At 39.4% G+C, this 16420-nt stretch overlaps 1 protein-coding gene across 1 annotated transcript in view; it reads left to right on the top strand.

Moving 5' to 3' along the window:
• usp43b (ubiquitin specific peptidase 43b) overlaps positions 1-16420 on the top strand; it is an 81534-nt gene that overhangs the window by 59592 nt on the left and 5522 nt on the right. The window contains exons 8-14 of the mRNA XM_032587707.1: positions 1875-1986; positions 8525-8628; positions 12601-12678; positions 12801-12930; positions 13761-14103; positions 15139-15297; positions 15404-15574. Coding sequence (XP_032443598.1) covers positions 1875-1986; positions 8525-8628; positions 12601-12678; positions 12801-12930; positions 13761-14103; positions 15139-15297; positions 15404-15574 — 1097 coding nt within the window. The remainder of the gene's footprint in view (positions 1-1874; positions 1987-8524; positions 8629-12600; positions 12679-12800; positions 12931-13760; positions 14104-15138; positions 15298-15403; positions 15575-16420) is intronic.

The raw sequence follows: 16420 nt of genomic DNA, 5'->3' as shown, positions 1-16420 counted from the left end.
CCTGGGCTGTAAGGAGAGACTTTATTGCCTTATCTGCACTATTTCTCTGATGGGTGGGTGAAATGCACAAAGCATGTCCTGCGGCTGCTATCGGAGCTTCAAGAGCCGCCAGACACGGCACGTTTTTGGGACGACTAAATGCAGCCTTGCATTAAGGCGCTAGGACATTGTGCATGTCTTGTCTGGGCGAAGCAGACAAAAGTCTGGACTGTTTCTGTTAAAGCACACAAAGCTTCCCAAGCACCTCAACAGATTCAGGATTGAACGTGTGTGCTGTAAACAGAAACATGCCTTTTCAGTAGGCTGACATTTCTGGATAACAAAATCCTTTTTTGACCTCATCAGCCATCACCTATATCAGCTCTTTGTTATCAAAATGAACAGAAATAAAGACTAAAATTTAATTCTGTGTGCAGTTAATCCACATATTATACCATATTTACCTTTTTTTTTTAATATAATTATCATTTTTAGCTTAAAGTAGAGTTTAATTCTACTTTAAGCTAAAAGCAGAATAACTTTTAGCTCAAAGTAAAGCTGAAAGCTTTTCATTATAAAAAAAATTTCAACCCTCCCCACCCCAAGAGGGCTCCCAAGAGCATCATTTGATTTTATTTTGTAGTGCACATTTTTAGTGACAGATTTTAAAAGTAATAGACATTAAACTTGCTAACTTGTTTACTGTAAAATTCAGTGTTTCTCTGCAGATGTTATTAAATTACCATCCCACACTCTCCATTTAAAGATGCAAATTAATTAGAGCATATTTTCTTGTCTGCTGTTCCTGTAAGGTTAAAACAGTTACACCAGTAAGATCTGAGTTAATTACAAATTACGCTAATATTAGAAGGTATGTTACACACATAGTGTAGCCGAGGAACAATTAAGTGTCTGGTGTTGACATGTTAATGTAGGGCAGCCCGAATTAAAATCTGCTTTAAAAAGGCTGAATAAAAAATCTGAATTAAAAAGACTTTCACCGGCCCTGCTGGATGGCATAAATAAAACAAAAGAGAAACCCAAATTAACTTAAAAACAAAGTAAAAATCAATTCATTAATCAAGAAAGAAAACAACCAAAAGACTCAAATTCCTTCCGTATGTCAGGATTCTCATATTCTGATCTGTACATAAGGAGACTGGGGGGGAAAATACCTAAACAAAACACAGTCAAACCTTTAAAATAACTAACAAACTGTGAAAAACGTTTTACTGAATTTGTCCTGCTAATCACACGTTGTACCTTATGTTTTCCAGCTCTAACCCCAGCGTCACGTTATTAAACTGTTGATCATATTCACTCCAGTTTCCCATTTTTTGGTTACATTAAAGAAATAAATGAACTTTTCATTGGTATTTGTCTGTTTTTTTGTCTGTCATGTTACATGCCGCCCTTGCCATCTTTTCGTTCAATCACATCTTCACCCCAGCTTCTGTTGTAGCATCTCAATGAGAAAACAAAACAACAGCGATACGTTATTAGCGTAATGCAAAAATATTGCCGTAAAACAAATTAACTTTGCGTCGTTATGCACATCTCTCCCTTTCTGCCCGGCTACTGAACGGTTCTGGATGCTCATATTGTTTCATCATAATAAATCTCCCCGAACGCCGGGGACGGGTGCCCTCAATTAGACGTGTGTTATAATAGGAATGTCATGTGATCCGTCATCTCGGAGAAATGTTTTTCCTCCTTATCGACCTTCTTTGCCCTTCCGTGGACGTTTTGCGATGAGAACTGTGTGCCAGTGCGGCGCATGACTAATAAAAAATAAATAAATAAATAACTTGAGCATCATTATGACTGAGCACAGCTAATGTGGGTTTGGTTGTTCCATTTTGTTTTCATCAATTACCTTTTATGTTTGTTTGAAGGTTTGGGCCGCCATTCCTAATGAGGGAGGACCGGTCTATTTCCTGGGACCAGCTCCAGCAGAGCATCCTCAGCAAGCTGTACTACCTGATGATCAACGGCGCTCACGCCCAGGTAGTCGGTTTACACCAGTATTCATGTGACGGTGAACGTGAAGACGTTTTGTTTTGCTTCCGCTACTGTATTTTTCTGCCCAAAATGGGTGGTAGGCATCTATTTAAAGGGGAAAATGTCACATCTTTCACATTTTGATGCTTCCGTTTGGGTCTCGGCTTCTTCTAGAAGTGCTTACCCACTCGATGTTTGGCAAAAACCTTACAATTTCTGAGTCCAATTAACATCAGCGTAATTTGTACAGTGTGTAGAGTTATGCTAATCTGTTCAAGGAAGCATAATAGGTCACCATTAAGGAGCAAAAATCTTACAATATTGTCACTTAAAGCAAAGTAGGCAGCAAATGAGGTAAAAAAATAAAATAAAATCACAAAGTAGCAATAAAATTATGTGACAGTAATTTAATCAGGATATTAAAAAAGGGAGTAAAATGATGATCCGTCTATGAAATTTATAGAACCTATATCGAGAGTCCATGTGTGAGTGTGGGTGTGCTGTGAGCGCCGGCTGAACCGGGACACGGTTTCCGTCTGGCACATCGGCTGGCGCACCTGTTCCTGAGCGGGTTTATTGGCTCAAGAGAGAGAGAGAGGACAGCGCGGCCGCTCGACGGCGCCGGGTAAACCCGGTGGGAAGGGAAGCGCCAGCCGGAGACGGAGAGAGCCGCTGCCGAACGTCTCGCGGCTCCCAACGGCGCGGCTGAGTAGCCTCAGGTGATCTGTTCCCTGGCCAAGTCAATGTCCACCGCAGAAACACAGAGACTGGAGCAGAGAATCATGTATTGAGAGCTTTTTTCAATTAATATAATGGTAATTGATAGGTATTTTTCCTTTCGAACCTATATAAAATAAAGAACCACAGACAACGTATTATGAATTTTATAGCCAAGCTTTTGCAAAAGGAGAAAACACAGCGAACTGCTCCTCTGACCAGTTCACCATGTGTTCTGAAACTCTGCAGTAGAGCTTGTCTTTTTATTAACACAAAACAAAAGCAAAGGGGGCTGGTGCTGATAAGATTAGGAGCCCCCTAAACGAACACAATCAAACACAGTTTTACGACTAAGGAATTTCTACCTAGGGGACAGTCAGGAAAAACAACAAAGGTCGTAAAACTTCTGATACAATCAACTAGCAACCCAGTTCCTAGGTGTGATAACTAATCAAAGGTCTGAGAAACACATTGTTAACTGTTTCACATGAAGATAAACAGACAGTAGTGACTTCCAGGTCAGTTCATACACACATAAGGAAGAGAATCACTTTAAAAGAAAATCACAATGTTCTTTAGACTGAATGTAATCTAAAGGAATAATAAAATGATAATACCAAAAAATCTCTAACAGTAATGGCATAATATTGCAAGATAGTATTCTCACAGATAAAAAAAAAAAACACAGCAACTTTAAATTCTGATGGACATTTAACACTGGAACTGGAAGACATTTTAACTATCCAATTAAACAAAACAACAGAAACAACAAAATAAAATGAATTATAAAGTCTCTGTAGACAAAATTGTCCTTCAAAAGTAGGGCTAGTTGAGACGAAAGCTCCAGACTGAAGACTTTTATCATCCCGTTTTTGGTAGAAAAAGAAACAAAAAACAACAAATCGTGCAAATAGAAATTATTGACCTTGTTTTATTTATCATGTGATTAATTGATTTATTGCTTATTGTGACACGCCTGGAGTTTCCTGCTCAACCGGGACCGCTTTTATGTAGAGGTATTATTGCAACTCTACATTTCAGCTCCCTTTTTCATCAAAGGGAGCTGATAATAAATGCACGCCACTCTTTCCATGCTTTCATTCATAAAACGTTTTTCAAACCATACATACATTTTTTCGTTGGTCTTACAGGTATTGCATCCAAAACAAATGTGTGTAATTTTTTGTCTATATTCCACTAATGATGAAAAAAACAACAGCACAATTTCGCAATTGTGTTGTTTACATGAGAGGAAATGAAATTAAAATCACACAAAAAGACAGTAAAAATCATGGCAGCGATGGATGTAAACAGTTACTTGACATATATTCATAATTCAGCCGTCAGAGGAGACGTCTGCGTCTTATTCAGATGTTGAGATGAAAAGATCTTTATACTTGGGAGCGGCGATGTACGTGGGGAAATTGTAGTCAGTGATTTCACAGAAGAGCTTTGGATTCAACACGTTGGAATGATGCGCAACTTTTTATGCAACGCTGTGAGAGCTCTGGTGGAGCCAGCTGGACATGAACAAAAACAAACCATCATCCTCCTACCACTTCCTGTTGTCTTCTTTGTTGTTCCTGCCAGTAGTAACATCCGGCAGTTAATCACGTGATTCCTGTGATGCAAACAAAAGTGTTTCCATTGCAGTTTTGCGTAATACATCGAATTCGATAAAGGTGAAAAAACACCTCATCCAGCACAAAAAATATTTATCGAAAAAAAAAGTTTTTTGTTTTTTCAAAATTGCCGTGTTTTCATTAAGCAAATTGATTTCCATAATTTCAATTTGTGCGATGCTATGGTTAATGGAAATGCAGTTTTTGAAATGCTGTCATGATCTGACAAAAAAAAAAGTGAAACACTTTAGGTGTGAATACTTTTTTTTTTCTTATTTTTAAATGTAAATTTTCATTACTTTTCTGAAGAAATCTAAATTTTTTGTTGTTGGCTGACATATTAAAGAAAAATTTGGTCGTTATTACTTCCAAAGGTGGATCAACAAATTATTAATACTTAAAATAATTAAAAAGCTATGAATACTTGTGTGCATCCCTTTTTAAAAAAATTAAATTTCAAAACATTCCACCTTATCATAATAGGGTAGAACTTTGAGGAAAGACATTAATTTAACCCATCCATCCTCTAACACCCTTGTCCCTAGTGGGGACACTGGCCACTAGGGACAAGCTAACGGGCAAGAGGCGGGGTCACCCTGGACAGGTCGCCAGTCTGTCGCAGGGCAACACAGAGACAGACAGGACACACAACCAGGCACACACACACTCACAATTCACTAGGGAGAATTTAGAGAAACCAATTAACCTGACAGTCATGTTTTTGGACTGTGGCAGGAAGCCGGAGAACCCGAACCGAACCCAGGACCTTCTTGCTGCAAGGCAACAGCTCTACCCACTGCGCCACTGTGAGGATTTGTTGTTTTTAAAATTTAACCCAATTTAGAATAATAATGAAACATAACAGAATGTTGAAGAAGTGGAGCACCGTGAGTGCAGGTGGCATCCTCCACGTTGGATTTCTCCCGTATTTATTTCACAATATTTATAAAATCACTCTGCATGCATTGTTTTTGGATGTCACACACCGGTGGCCAATTATTTGAGCCAGTCACCAAATATTTCTGATCACACCATTGATCTCTCTTGCATATTTCTCGACGTTGTTAGCTACAGAGTAGAATGTTGCTTTTGTTCCCAACGGAGTGAAATTTAATTAAGCTTTCTGTCAATCCAAACAACAGGTTGTATTGTTTCCACTTCTGCTGTCAAGATTGTAAAACCAGAGAGATAATAATGCAAATTCAAACCGAGGCGGCCATGCTGTTCATGTGGTCAAATCAATTATTTACTTCCTGGGAAATGAGTGGTCCTTGCTTGACGGTTGTGTGTTTTACCGCAAGTGTCTTGGTTTTTGGTGGTGTAGCCAAACGGAATTGTAATCGCGCGTGAGGCCAGGTGACGATATGTGCTGTGCTCTCCAAGTCGGAGGAAGAAAAGTAGACACAGATGCAGTGTGTTCGTGAACGCCTTCAGAGATCGTCTTTGTGCCCCTCGCCGTCAGCCGTTTAATTAAAGCCGAGCTCATAAAGCATAATCAGTTCGCTGGCGCACACCTTTGCCAGCGAGGGAGCGATGCTCAGAGCAGATGTTTGCTCCAAACCTTTCACATCTACAGGATCTGTGGCTTTTTATAAATGTTTTTCTTTGTAACACCAAATTATTCTCCCAAGTGGATTTTTAACTTATTTTAGTTTCAGCAATGGTGCAGTTCCCAAAGCATAAATGTGACAGTTTGGTCTGAATTTACAAGTTTTTTATTTATTTATTTTTTCCCCAAATTTAACCCCATACATTTTTTTTTTTATCTTAATGTCTCTCCCTGAAGTCGGCATTTCATTCACTGGAGAAAAGTTGCAAATACTCCACAGACGCTAGAAGCTGAGAGTACGCTAATCCAACCGGGGGAAATGTTGAAGAAAAGTGCCTGAACTGTCCAGCTCTATTAAGCAAACTGCCTTCTTGGAAACAAAGGGGGGGAAATATGGACAAATCTGTAGCTTTTTAATCAAAAGCAGCTTATTGAAAGTGTTTTATTGGAGAGAGGGCAGCTCAAACTCGTAAACCACCGAAACAACCAGAATGGGCCGCTTCCCACCATGTTCCTCTAGCTTCCAGGCCGTCACACGCATTGGAAAAAAAAGAAACCAGCTCTTCTTAGCTTGACATCTTTCATCTGGAACCACAAGGTAAAGTCTCAAATTCACCAGAATACATGAACTCATTGGAAATAGAATCTTCCTTGGATTCCCGCGTATTCCCTGCAAGTTTACACCCTCCAAACGTCCTTCACCGAAACTTCAAAATCAATTTTTCCAGGTTCAGAAGTCAAAAACCGAGGATTTTCTCACGCTCTGTCATTCCTCTTGACTGGAGGCATGAGAGGAATTTCACCCGGACACTGTCTATTCTGCAACGCCCCAATAGGGGTTTTTGCATTGCAAAACACAGAAAATCTTGGACGCAACTTAACAACATACTTAACATATTGACAAGATAAACCGATACAATAGAAATCTAAATAGATGTATGCATTTGCCCCTAAATAATCAATATCGTTTGAAAGCAAATCAAAATTGTTTTTAAGTAGAGTTAGAAACTGCAGCACAAAAATAAAATGACCTTCTAAGAGAGAATCTGAAACTAAATTTTTGATCTCAACATGCAAGTACAAATCGAATGCTGATACCAACTTGATCCAGAACAGAGAGAGATGTGTGTATCAAAGCCAAGAGACATTGTGAAGAGTCTGTATGAAGCTGGTAAACGACTAACAAGGCTCACAAACCCATAGGGCTCCATTCCACCCAGAGTGGAGAAAGGCATTTCTCCAAAAGCTGCATGAAAAGCCAGATTACAGTTTGCAAATACACTTATGTAGAAAGATCTTAAAGGGAGGTATTATTTGTTTTCCAGGCACATGGTGCCATTTTATTGCACAATCAACAAACTATGTTAACTGGAGTTGTTATAAAAGATGGTATAGAAATCAAATAATTTAAAAATATTTTCCTTACTAGTTTAACACCTTAAAATTGGGCCTCTGTCTCTTTAAAAACTCCTCCTCTTTCTGAAACTGCGCCTCCAGGAAGTCATGGCAACATCATTCCTCTGTTAATCCTTGAACAATGTCTTTGCACTGAGAAGTAGCTCATATAACGAGCTCAGCAGATCCACAGTCTGCAGCTCCCAGTTGTTTGCTAATTGCTGCTGGCTAGTCTGAAGGAGCTGAGTGGGGCCGTCGCGGGGGGAGGGCTGCTCTTTCAGGTGGACGCTAGGAAACTGTGGCTCCAAGGAGGAGCTAGATGCACCCAAGCATTTTGCTCAGCTGAAAAACGCTTGGATGGTTGCCATGGGAGGTGAGAGGATTTCTCAAACACGCACGAAAGAATCGAGGCAACACTCCAGATATGTTGTTGAGGGAATAACATTATAACATGATGTGAAGCTACAAAATAAAGTTGATTTTACATAACACTGCCCCTTCAATATTTTGCCGTTTGAGATCGACCAGCAAACTATTGTCACAACTGAGTTTTCCGTTCAATGAAATTTAGAATATACGTATTTATATGCCTGACGTGCTTCGGTACAACCCAAGTGATGTTCAAGCAGTTTATGTTTGATGATGTTTAACAATTATCATTTAATTTTCCCTTAAGGGTTGCATAGTCCATTGGGTATCAATATTTTCCAGGAATGGAGGAACGATCCCAGCTGGCAGATACACAGCAGAACTGAGAAGAACAAGAGGAAATCAATTTCATTTTTTTCCAAAGCATGCCTTTATCCCTACATCGCACGCAGATCCCAGCGTAATATCTCTGTGCCTCAGAGGGGGAGGAGAGACATTATCACCTTATTTGTGTTTTCATTTTCTATCCAGCTCGCGTTTTTCAATCAAACTGAAGAGATTTCGAGAGAGCAGGCTGATTGTCTGGAGGTATATTAATATTTTTGTTGGCAAAACTCTGCCCGCCGGAGGACAAAAATAAAACTCCACGACGAAACTTTTTCTCTAACTTCTAAGATCTCAAAATGTCGGCGGCAGGAAGCTGTCGCTGCTTTTAACACTCCTAACCCCGTTTTGATGCGTTTCATTAGTTTCAACCTTCGCACACGGCAAACGTGTCCACCTTAAGTACATCCCAGAGTTTAAAAATGTTAGATTTGATGAAAAAAATAAATACATTTCTGCATTAAGTGGCTGCTAAGTCTGCCTGCGTATGTTTGTTGTGTTCTTTCAGAATATCAGAGTGCTCTTCAACATCCGCGTGGTGGGAGGATCCACGTTTCACAACTACCTGTCGCCTCAGGATGGCAGACCGCTGCACCACCCCGCCGTCGACAGGTGAGAGTTTGAAACCGCACGACGCGCCGCGATTGTCGAGCTGGAGAGAGCAGACGTCCGGACATGCTCCTGCGTTTTTGTCCAGCGTGTTGACTTGAGTTTTCCGTTGTCTGCCAGAGCGGATCTGAGCGACATGGAAATTATCGGCTGTGAGTCGCTGGGTGTTGATGAGGCTTCCTGCTGAATCCGTGCTGCGGCGTGTTCTCAATCCCCTCATGGGATTTTTTTTTTTTTTTTTTAACAATTTTCCATAAAACATAAATGATTGTGGTGTAGTCTTGTAATATTCTCTTTCCTTAAAGTTTTTATTCACTGCGTAACATGCAAAAGATGCTTAATATTAAAACGATATATGTGATTTGTTTGCTTATAAGAAATCAAACATTTTATTTGCATATGAAATGCTAGGCATTGTTCAACTGTTCACCGGAATACTCAGTAAATTTTCTCACATTTACTGAGTTTTCGCTCCAATCTGAAAGAAGTATAGTGTTTTAAACGACTGCTACTCTTCCTGTGCTTGTTCAGTCAAAACCAAGACTAAGGTGAAAGGTCAGAGGGAAAAAATCCGATCAGAATTCAGCACTGCAATGACTTGGCCAAACATTTTTTTAATCCAACTGATTATATTACATGTAATACATTCAGTCTAAGGTGAAATTAGAATATCTTATCTAATTTGACAAAGTCACTCTTTACATTTACCAACCCCCCACTCTGACTTTTCGCATCTCTGCTGCGATTGTGAAATCAGCTGCAGCGTCGCGTCGTTTCCTCACAAGTGCAAATTCAACAGCTCACGGTGGCAGAAAGGGAGCTGCTGATTTTTGCCATCATCTTGAAAGAACTCCCATTTGTGCGGCTTAAGAAGAGTTCATTCACCCGCTGAATGGCGCTGATGGGACCAGAAGCTCTCAGGGTCTTTTGAAATGCAAATGCGTCGCACGTGGTATCCTAGAAACTCGTGGGATGACGGCGCCGGAGCCCGAGACGCTGTCCCCGTGTAAACCCAAATAATGAGAACGGAGAAAATCTCTGGTGATGTTTTAGTCTACTTTGGTCTTTTTCTGCAGCGTTACCTGCTGTAAAATGTGAATGTTGGAGATGTAGTTTATCCTATGTTACTCATGCCAGGGAGTCACTATTGCTACAACTCACCACTAGAGGTGTAAAAGTTTGATCCTGAAACTAGAAAGAGTATGGCTGAAATGCAATCTCCCCCAGTTCAAAATTCAAAAATAATATTATTGTGAATTCTTTCTCTTTTGCACGTTAAACATAATATTCTACTGTTCAGTTATTTGTACTTTTTAGGCTAATTACTTTCTATTTTGTTGGTTTATGACATGTTTTTTGGTGTATTTCAATCAATAAGAATGAGAATTAACTTTTCATTTGCTGCATTTAGCAAAGTGTATTGGATGTGTGTGACCAAATCTGTTTTGTTTTTTTTTAGTAAAACGTGGCTGGAATGTTTGTCACAATACAAGCGGAAAAGAAAAAAGAAAAAAAGGCTAATATAACAAAAGTGCTTTTTATGTTTATGAAAATTAAAATTTTCCAGGGAAAATCTCACCTTAAAAATAATTACTATTCAAAGGGCCACAAATGAAACTGGCAAAAACAATAGGTTGGCCAACTTGGTCAAAAATAAACTGCAACAAAACTTCTTTGAAATGGTTCAGAAAGTGAGATTCAGAATTGTAAAAATAACGGAAAATAAATAATAAATTATGACGTCGCTCAGAGCTCAGAGCATAGAATTAGACTGAATAGATCTGCCCTTATGGATCAGGCACATTGCCACTGATACCCAATCTGGAATTGTTTTCCCATACTGGGACCGATACAGCTATTGATGTCGTATCGGAGCATCTCTAGTTTCCGCTGGTGTCAGATGAACATCCAAGTTCCATCACTTCCTAGTTCTATCTGGAGTCCCAAGAGGTTTGCTAAGTTTACTGAAACATTAATGAAGAGAAAAACAACAACTGCTATGAGTTTCCCAAGTCTTACGCAGAGCTTAGTTGGTGACGTGTGCTGCTTATCTCAGTGTCACGTTTTCTTTAAAGGATGATTTGAGGTTTTCCATCCGGAGATGGACCGATGTTTGTCCACTCTATTCAGATTGTCGCCTCCACTGACCAGCCGTGGCAGCTGCATATTTCAGTGCTTCCAGACTCTTGTCTCGCGCCATTATTAAACATCCGTTGCATCACATAACACCATGGTGTCTTCGCTCTGAATGTAGAGTGCCTTCATGGATTATTTACGATTTCCTGCTATGGCATTCCGGTTTTCTTAATCTGAATGATGTTTTCTGAAAAACAAGCAGTGAGTTTGTAACCACAAAAAAAAAAAAAAAAAAAAATGGTCCTAACTATTTGAGTTTTTAGAATATTTTCAAACTGAATTGCAACACAGAGTTTCTGGTTTCAAAAATAACATAAACTGTTCAAAGAAGCAATGATGTACGCAGGTGGAATATTGTATTTAAGATGCTGGTTGTGTCACTGGAAAAGATATATGTGTGAGCGTTATGTATAGAAGGGAATTTAAATCCAATCAAGGTTTATTTCTGAAGCACTTTAAAGGACCAACACATTGTATATTAACAATAGACATTAAAAAATGAAAGAAAGGGCGTGCCATGGTGGCGTAGCGGTTAGCGCGACCCGTATTTGGAGGCCTTGAGTCCTCGACGCGGCCGTCGCGGGTTCGACTCCCGGACCCGACGACATTTGCCGCATGTCTTCCCCCCTCTCCTTCCCCGTTTCCTGTCAGCCTACTATCATATAAGGGACACTAGAGCCCACAAAAGACTCCTGGAGGGGTAAAAAAAATGAAAGGAAATAAAACCCTAAAATTATCCTGGGGTTATAAACTACAGAGTCATTGCATTAACTTCTCGTCTGTCTGTTTGTTTCTATGTTTTTCAGTGCATGTTAATTGTTTTTAGTAACTCATTGTGCCTTTAAATTGGCCCTCGAGGACAAAAAGTTTGTGTTGAATACAAATGTGAACATCAGACGGATAAAACAGGTGTAGAAGGAGCCATGCAACAAAAACATTAACGTGGAAGGAAAGGTCAGAGCGGATAGATGAGTTTCAAAGCTGCAGTATATATAAAAAAAAGAGTTTTATTTGTTCAAATTCTCATTATGTTATGGCAGCATTGTATAAGACAGATAAATAATCTGTGGGAAAAAAGTCAAGCTCCTCTGCCTTGTCCCTGTACTAAATGCAGAAATTCACCACTCAGTCAGAAACAACCAGTCAGAGCCAGGAGGCGGGTCTCCGTGCTGTATTTCTGTCAAATTATTTGTTATTATTATTGTTATTCTTGGCTAAATATGTATTATTTACATTGAGGTGACGGATCTCTCTTGGTTCTAACTGAATACATTTTTCAAATTCTCTCCTTGTTTTTATATCAACGTATTCTGGTCCAGAATACAGAGCTGTAACATTACTGACACCTAGTGGTTAGAAAGCTTTAGTACGTTACAGAGCCTGTCACCAATTTACAATAAGATCTCGGAAGTTTCAGGCTCCTAATAATTTATTCAAACGGGGGTTTTTACCCCTCCAGGATGGAATAATGATTAAATAAACAATTCAGTACATTTTGGAAACATGAACTGAGTGGACAGGTGTGAATTTATTGTGTCTTTTTTTTTTCTAATACACAAATATAAACATACATTTCCACTAATAATAAGTTAAACGTCATAAGCAAGTTAGACTTCAACCTAATACCTTTTATAGTATGAAAGAGTAATTTTTATTTATTTATTTTCAATTTGAGAATAAAGTATAGCATTGCAAGAATAAAGTTGGTCTGGGATACTGAATCTCGGACCAACCTGTGTTTTCCTGGAACAAAAGCCAAAATTTGTTAATCACGATTGATTAGTAGAAGCAACAAAAAGGGAAAAAAAAAACTCTTCATCTGTTTCCTTTGTCCATTAGGGCCCTGAAGCTGTGCGGCTCTGGAGGGCCTCCTCACGTGAAGCTCATCATCGAGTGGGAGCACAGAGTCAAAGACTGGTCAGTGTGTTCCTCTGTCCCTCCGTGACGCCTCGTTGCATCGGTTTGCACGTTTTCTCTGACGTTTTTGTTGGTTTTTTTTCTTGTTGTTGTTGTTGTGGTTGTTGCCGGGGGGGGGCCAGCCTGTTCGGTAACATCCACGAAGAAGTGGTGAAGGACGGCGACAGCGTACGAAACCTGCAGCAGCAGCACGTCCAGCAGTTCAGCTGCACCTTGGACGAGTGCTTCCAGCTCTACACCAAAGAGGAACAGGTGGAAGTGGACTTAAAAGACACTCCGCTGCAAAAACACTACATCTTACCTAAGTTTTTTTTTGTTCCGTCCAGTTCCTAGCGTAAATATTGTAGTTCACTGTAAATAAGACACAACTGGCATCAAAGTAACTTTTCAGCAAGGTGTAGGAGCTTGTTTTAAGTCAACAATTCCTTAATGTTGATGAAAAAGTGTAAAAATTAATAATGTGTACATTGCATATACATATAAAGCCTAATGTGACCTATATTTTACTCTCTTGAAAAAAATCTTTTTTCCAGCGCAATGTTAGTACACTTGAAATAATAATACTATTAATACTAACGTACAAGGAACTTTTCAGATTGTTTTAGGTCAGTAATTCCTTAATATTGATTTTAAATATTTACTAGTTCCACTGGCAATTTCTTTACTTATAAATGGGGGAAAAATGTCTGTCATAATTGAAAAACATTGCTTGTGGAGCTAGTTCTTTACTTTTTTTAATCAATATTTAGGAATTATTGAACAAAAACAAGTCTATATTTTACTGAGAAGTTATGTGTAAGTTAGTTTTGTTTCATTTAAGATGTAGTAAGATATTTCCTCTAGACTTGGTAAGATTTCGTGTTTTGTGTTTTCCTTCCGCTTTACAATTACACACTGCACTGTCTTTCTTGGTCTGTCTCCTGAAATAAACATTACATTTTGTGACTGTGACTTGACGAAATGTGAACGCGTTCAATTGGAATGAGCAGTTCTGCCAAGCACTGGCCTCTTGTGGATTTACTCCGTCCAACTTTGTGATTTTGTCCTCTCCCTTCGTCTTTCCGTGCCTTTCCTTCGATCAGCTCGCCCCAGATGACGCCTGGAAGTGCCCGTACTGCAAGCAGCTCCAGCAGGGCATGGTGAAGATGAGTCTGTGGACCCTGCCGGACATCCTCATCCTCCACCTGAAGCGGTTCAGGCAGGTGGGCGAGCAGCGGAACAAGCTCACCACCTTCGTGCATTTCCCCCTAGCGGGACTGGACATGACCCCCCACATGGTGAGCCGCAACAACGGCCCCCACCACGGCCCCCTTCAGCCGGGCTGGAAGCACTGCAGGCGGCCTGACCTGGCTCCTCCAGACTTCCTGTACAATCTCTACGCCGTCTGTAACCACCATGGAGGGATGCACGGCGGTCACTACACAGGTCTGGATTCCTTCTAGGGCTGAAACGATTAATCATGATTAATCACATGAATCAGGATTACTTGCCTTTTTTGAGTTTGTATACTGCAGTTGACAATTGATTACTAAATTAGTTTACAATTATTTCAACAGTTAATCATGATTAATCTAATTAACCCTGATAAATCTGATTAATCATGATCATTGGTATTAATCGTGATTAATTGGATTATGATTTTCTGCCATTTTTGAGTTTGTTACTCCAGTTGATGATTAATTGATTACTAAATTAGTTTACGATTATTTCAACAGTTAATCGTATTAATAATGATTAATGGCATTAATTCTGATAAATCTGGGTGATCAAGATGCTGGTATTAATCACAATTAATGGTATTAATCGTGACTAATTGGATTATCATGATTTTCTGCCTTTTTTGAGTGTGTTACTCCAGTTGCTGATTAATCGATTACTAAATTGGTTTACAATTATTTCAAGAATTAGTCGTATTAATCATGATTAATGGCATTAATCGTATTACTCATGATTAATCATATTAATCATGATAAATCCAGTTAATTATTATTAATCATTGAAATAATCGTCAACTAATTTAGTAATCCATCAATTGTCAAACTCAAAAACGGAGAATATATGCATTTATTATATGCATTTAAGATGAAAAACCTTTGTCTGTAAATATGTTTTACCCAGATCTCGTCAAGTGTCATAGTTTTAGCTTCATGCTTTTCAAGTTGCATTTGAGGCAATGAAATGTTTTTATATTATTTCTTTAAAAGAGGGATTCACTTATTTGTTTATTTTCATCTTCAAATTTAAATCTAGTCTATAAAAGAAGCTTAAGTGGTAAAGTGAAAATTCTGCTGAATTTTAGCCATGTTCTTCAAATTAATCGATTCATCGTCCGAATAATTGACTACCTAAAATAATCGTCATCTACATCCTACTTTCTTTTTTTTTCTCACCGACATAAACCCTGATTTTTCATTTGACCTGTAAGTTGCATATCTCTCTTTCCCGTTGCTTTAATTGCAGCCTTTTGTCGAAACTCGGTCGACGGTCAGTGGTACAGTTACGACGACAGCACCGTTGAGCCTGTCCCGGAGGCCGAGGTCTGCACACGAGGAGCTTACATCCTCTTCTACCAGAAAAGAAGCACCATCCCTCCCTGGTCTGCCAGTTCCTCCCTCACTGGTTTGTCCCTCTTCTCAGTGGTTTTGTTGTTTGTTTGTTTTTTTCATGTGAAATATATGCAAACCTCCCCCCACCCCACCCCCAACAATTTGGTGTTTCTGGTCAGGTTCCACCAGCTCATCCACCTCTGACCACTGGCTGGTCCGGCTGAACGGGGAAAGCGGTGGCAGCGTGGTCTCGGGGGTTCCCAGTCCGGCTCTTTTGGAACCGGGATTTGCTCCGGAGTCTCCTGAGTTGCCGGTGTTTGGAGACGAACCCAACAGAGGAGTAGAAGGAAGTGAGTATTTGTATTAAAAAGATTGAAAACTGCCTACCGTAATTTATGTTGACGCGGTTTCATCGTTTAGGTGTTTGATGTGAACTCATCCAAAACCTCAAACCACATTTGAAAAATGTGGTAGCTTTGGCAGTCCAGCTAAACTCAAAACACTCAGAATAAAATTACCTCATCTGCACCAGATTGTGACAATGCTTATCGAGGTACAGTGCAGAAATAGTTTTAGTCCCTAAACTTTCGTTTGGGTTTTTTAGTGGGTTTTTATGTGACTCGCCAGCACAAAATAGTGAATTTATTGAACTGTTCCCTCAAGATCTCCTGATTGGGTTTTTTTTTGCATTAAAATCACTGATGGTCTTTTGCTACTTTAGAATTTCACAATATTTTTCCCCAGTAAATCCACTCAAAAATCTACATATGGAAGAAACAAGATGAAAGAAAAAATGACAAGAAGACAGATTGGACACACGCATTTTCATTCTCTAAATAACTTAAATATCTCGATTTTTGTTACTTGCCATGTCGGTGGCCGACTGTAATAAAGTATAGAAACAGTAAGAAACACTGCCACCTGCAGGTCGGAGTTAGCAGTCACGTAAACGCAATGTTTTTGACCATTCTCGTGGAAAATTATCAATCTCTGTCATACATGGGATCTGTTGATTGAGTTGTGCATTTTTATTCGGCCCCGCCGTTATTTGAAGGACCAGATTTTAGTTTAAGTATTTTAGAGTGTGTCTTAAGCATCTTGAACCTCTGGAGACTGAATGTATGCCCATAAATAACTCAAGCTAAGCTAAGTCACATAAGCTTAATATTTTCATTAAATTCTGGACTTTGACTGCG

This window comes from Xiphophorus hellerii, chromosome 16 (assembly GCF_003331165.1).
Source record: "Xiphophorus hellerii strain 12219 chromosome 16, Xiphophorus_hellerii-4.1, whole genome shotgun sequence".
NCBI lineage: Eukaryota > Metazoa > Chordata > Actinopteri > Cyprinodontiformes > Poeciliidae > Xiphophorus > Xiphophorus hellerii.
Note: the sequence above shows the minus strand (reverse complement) of the source record. Positions and strands in the feature narration are given on the sequence as shown.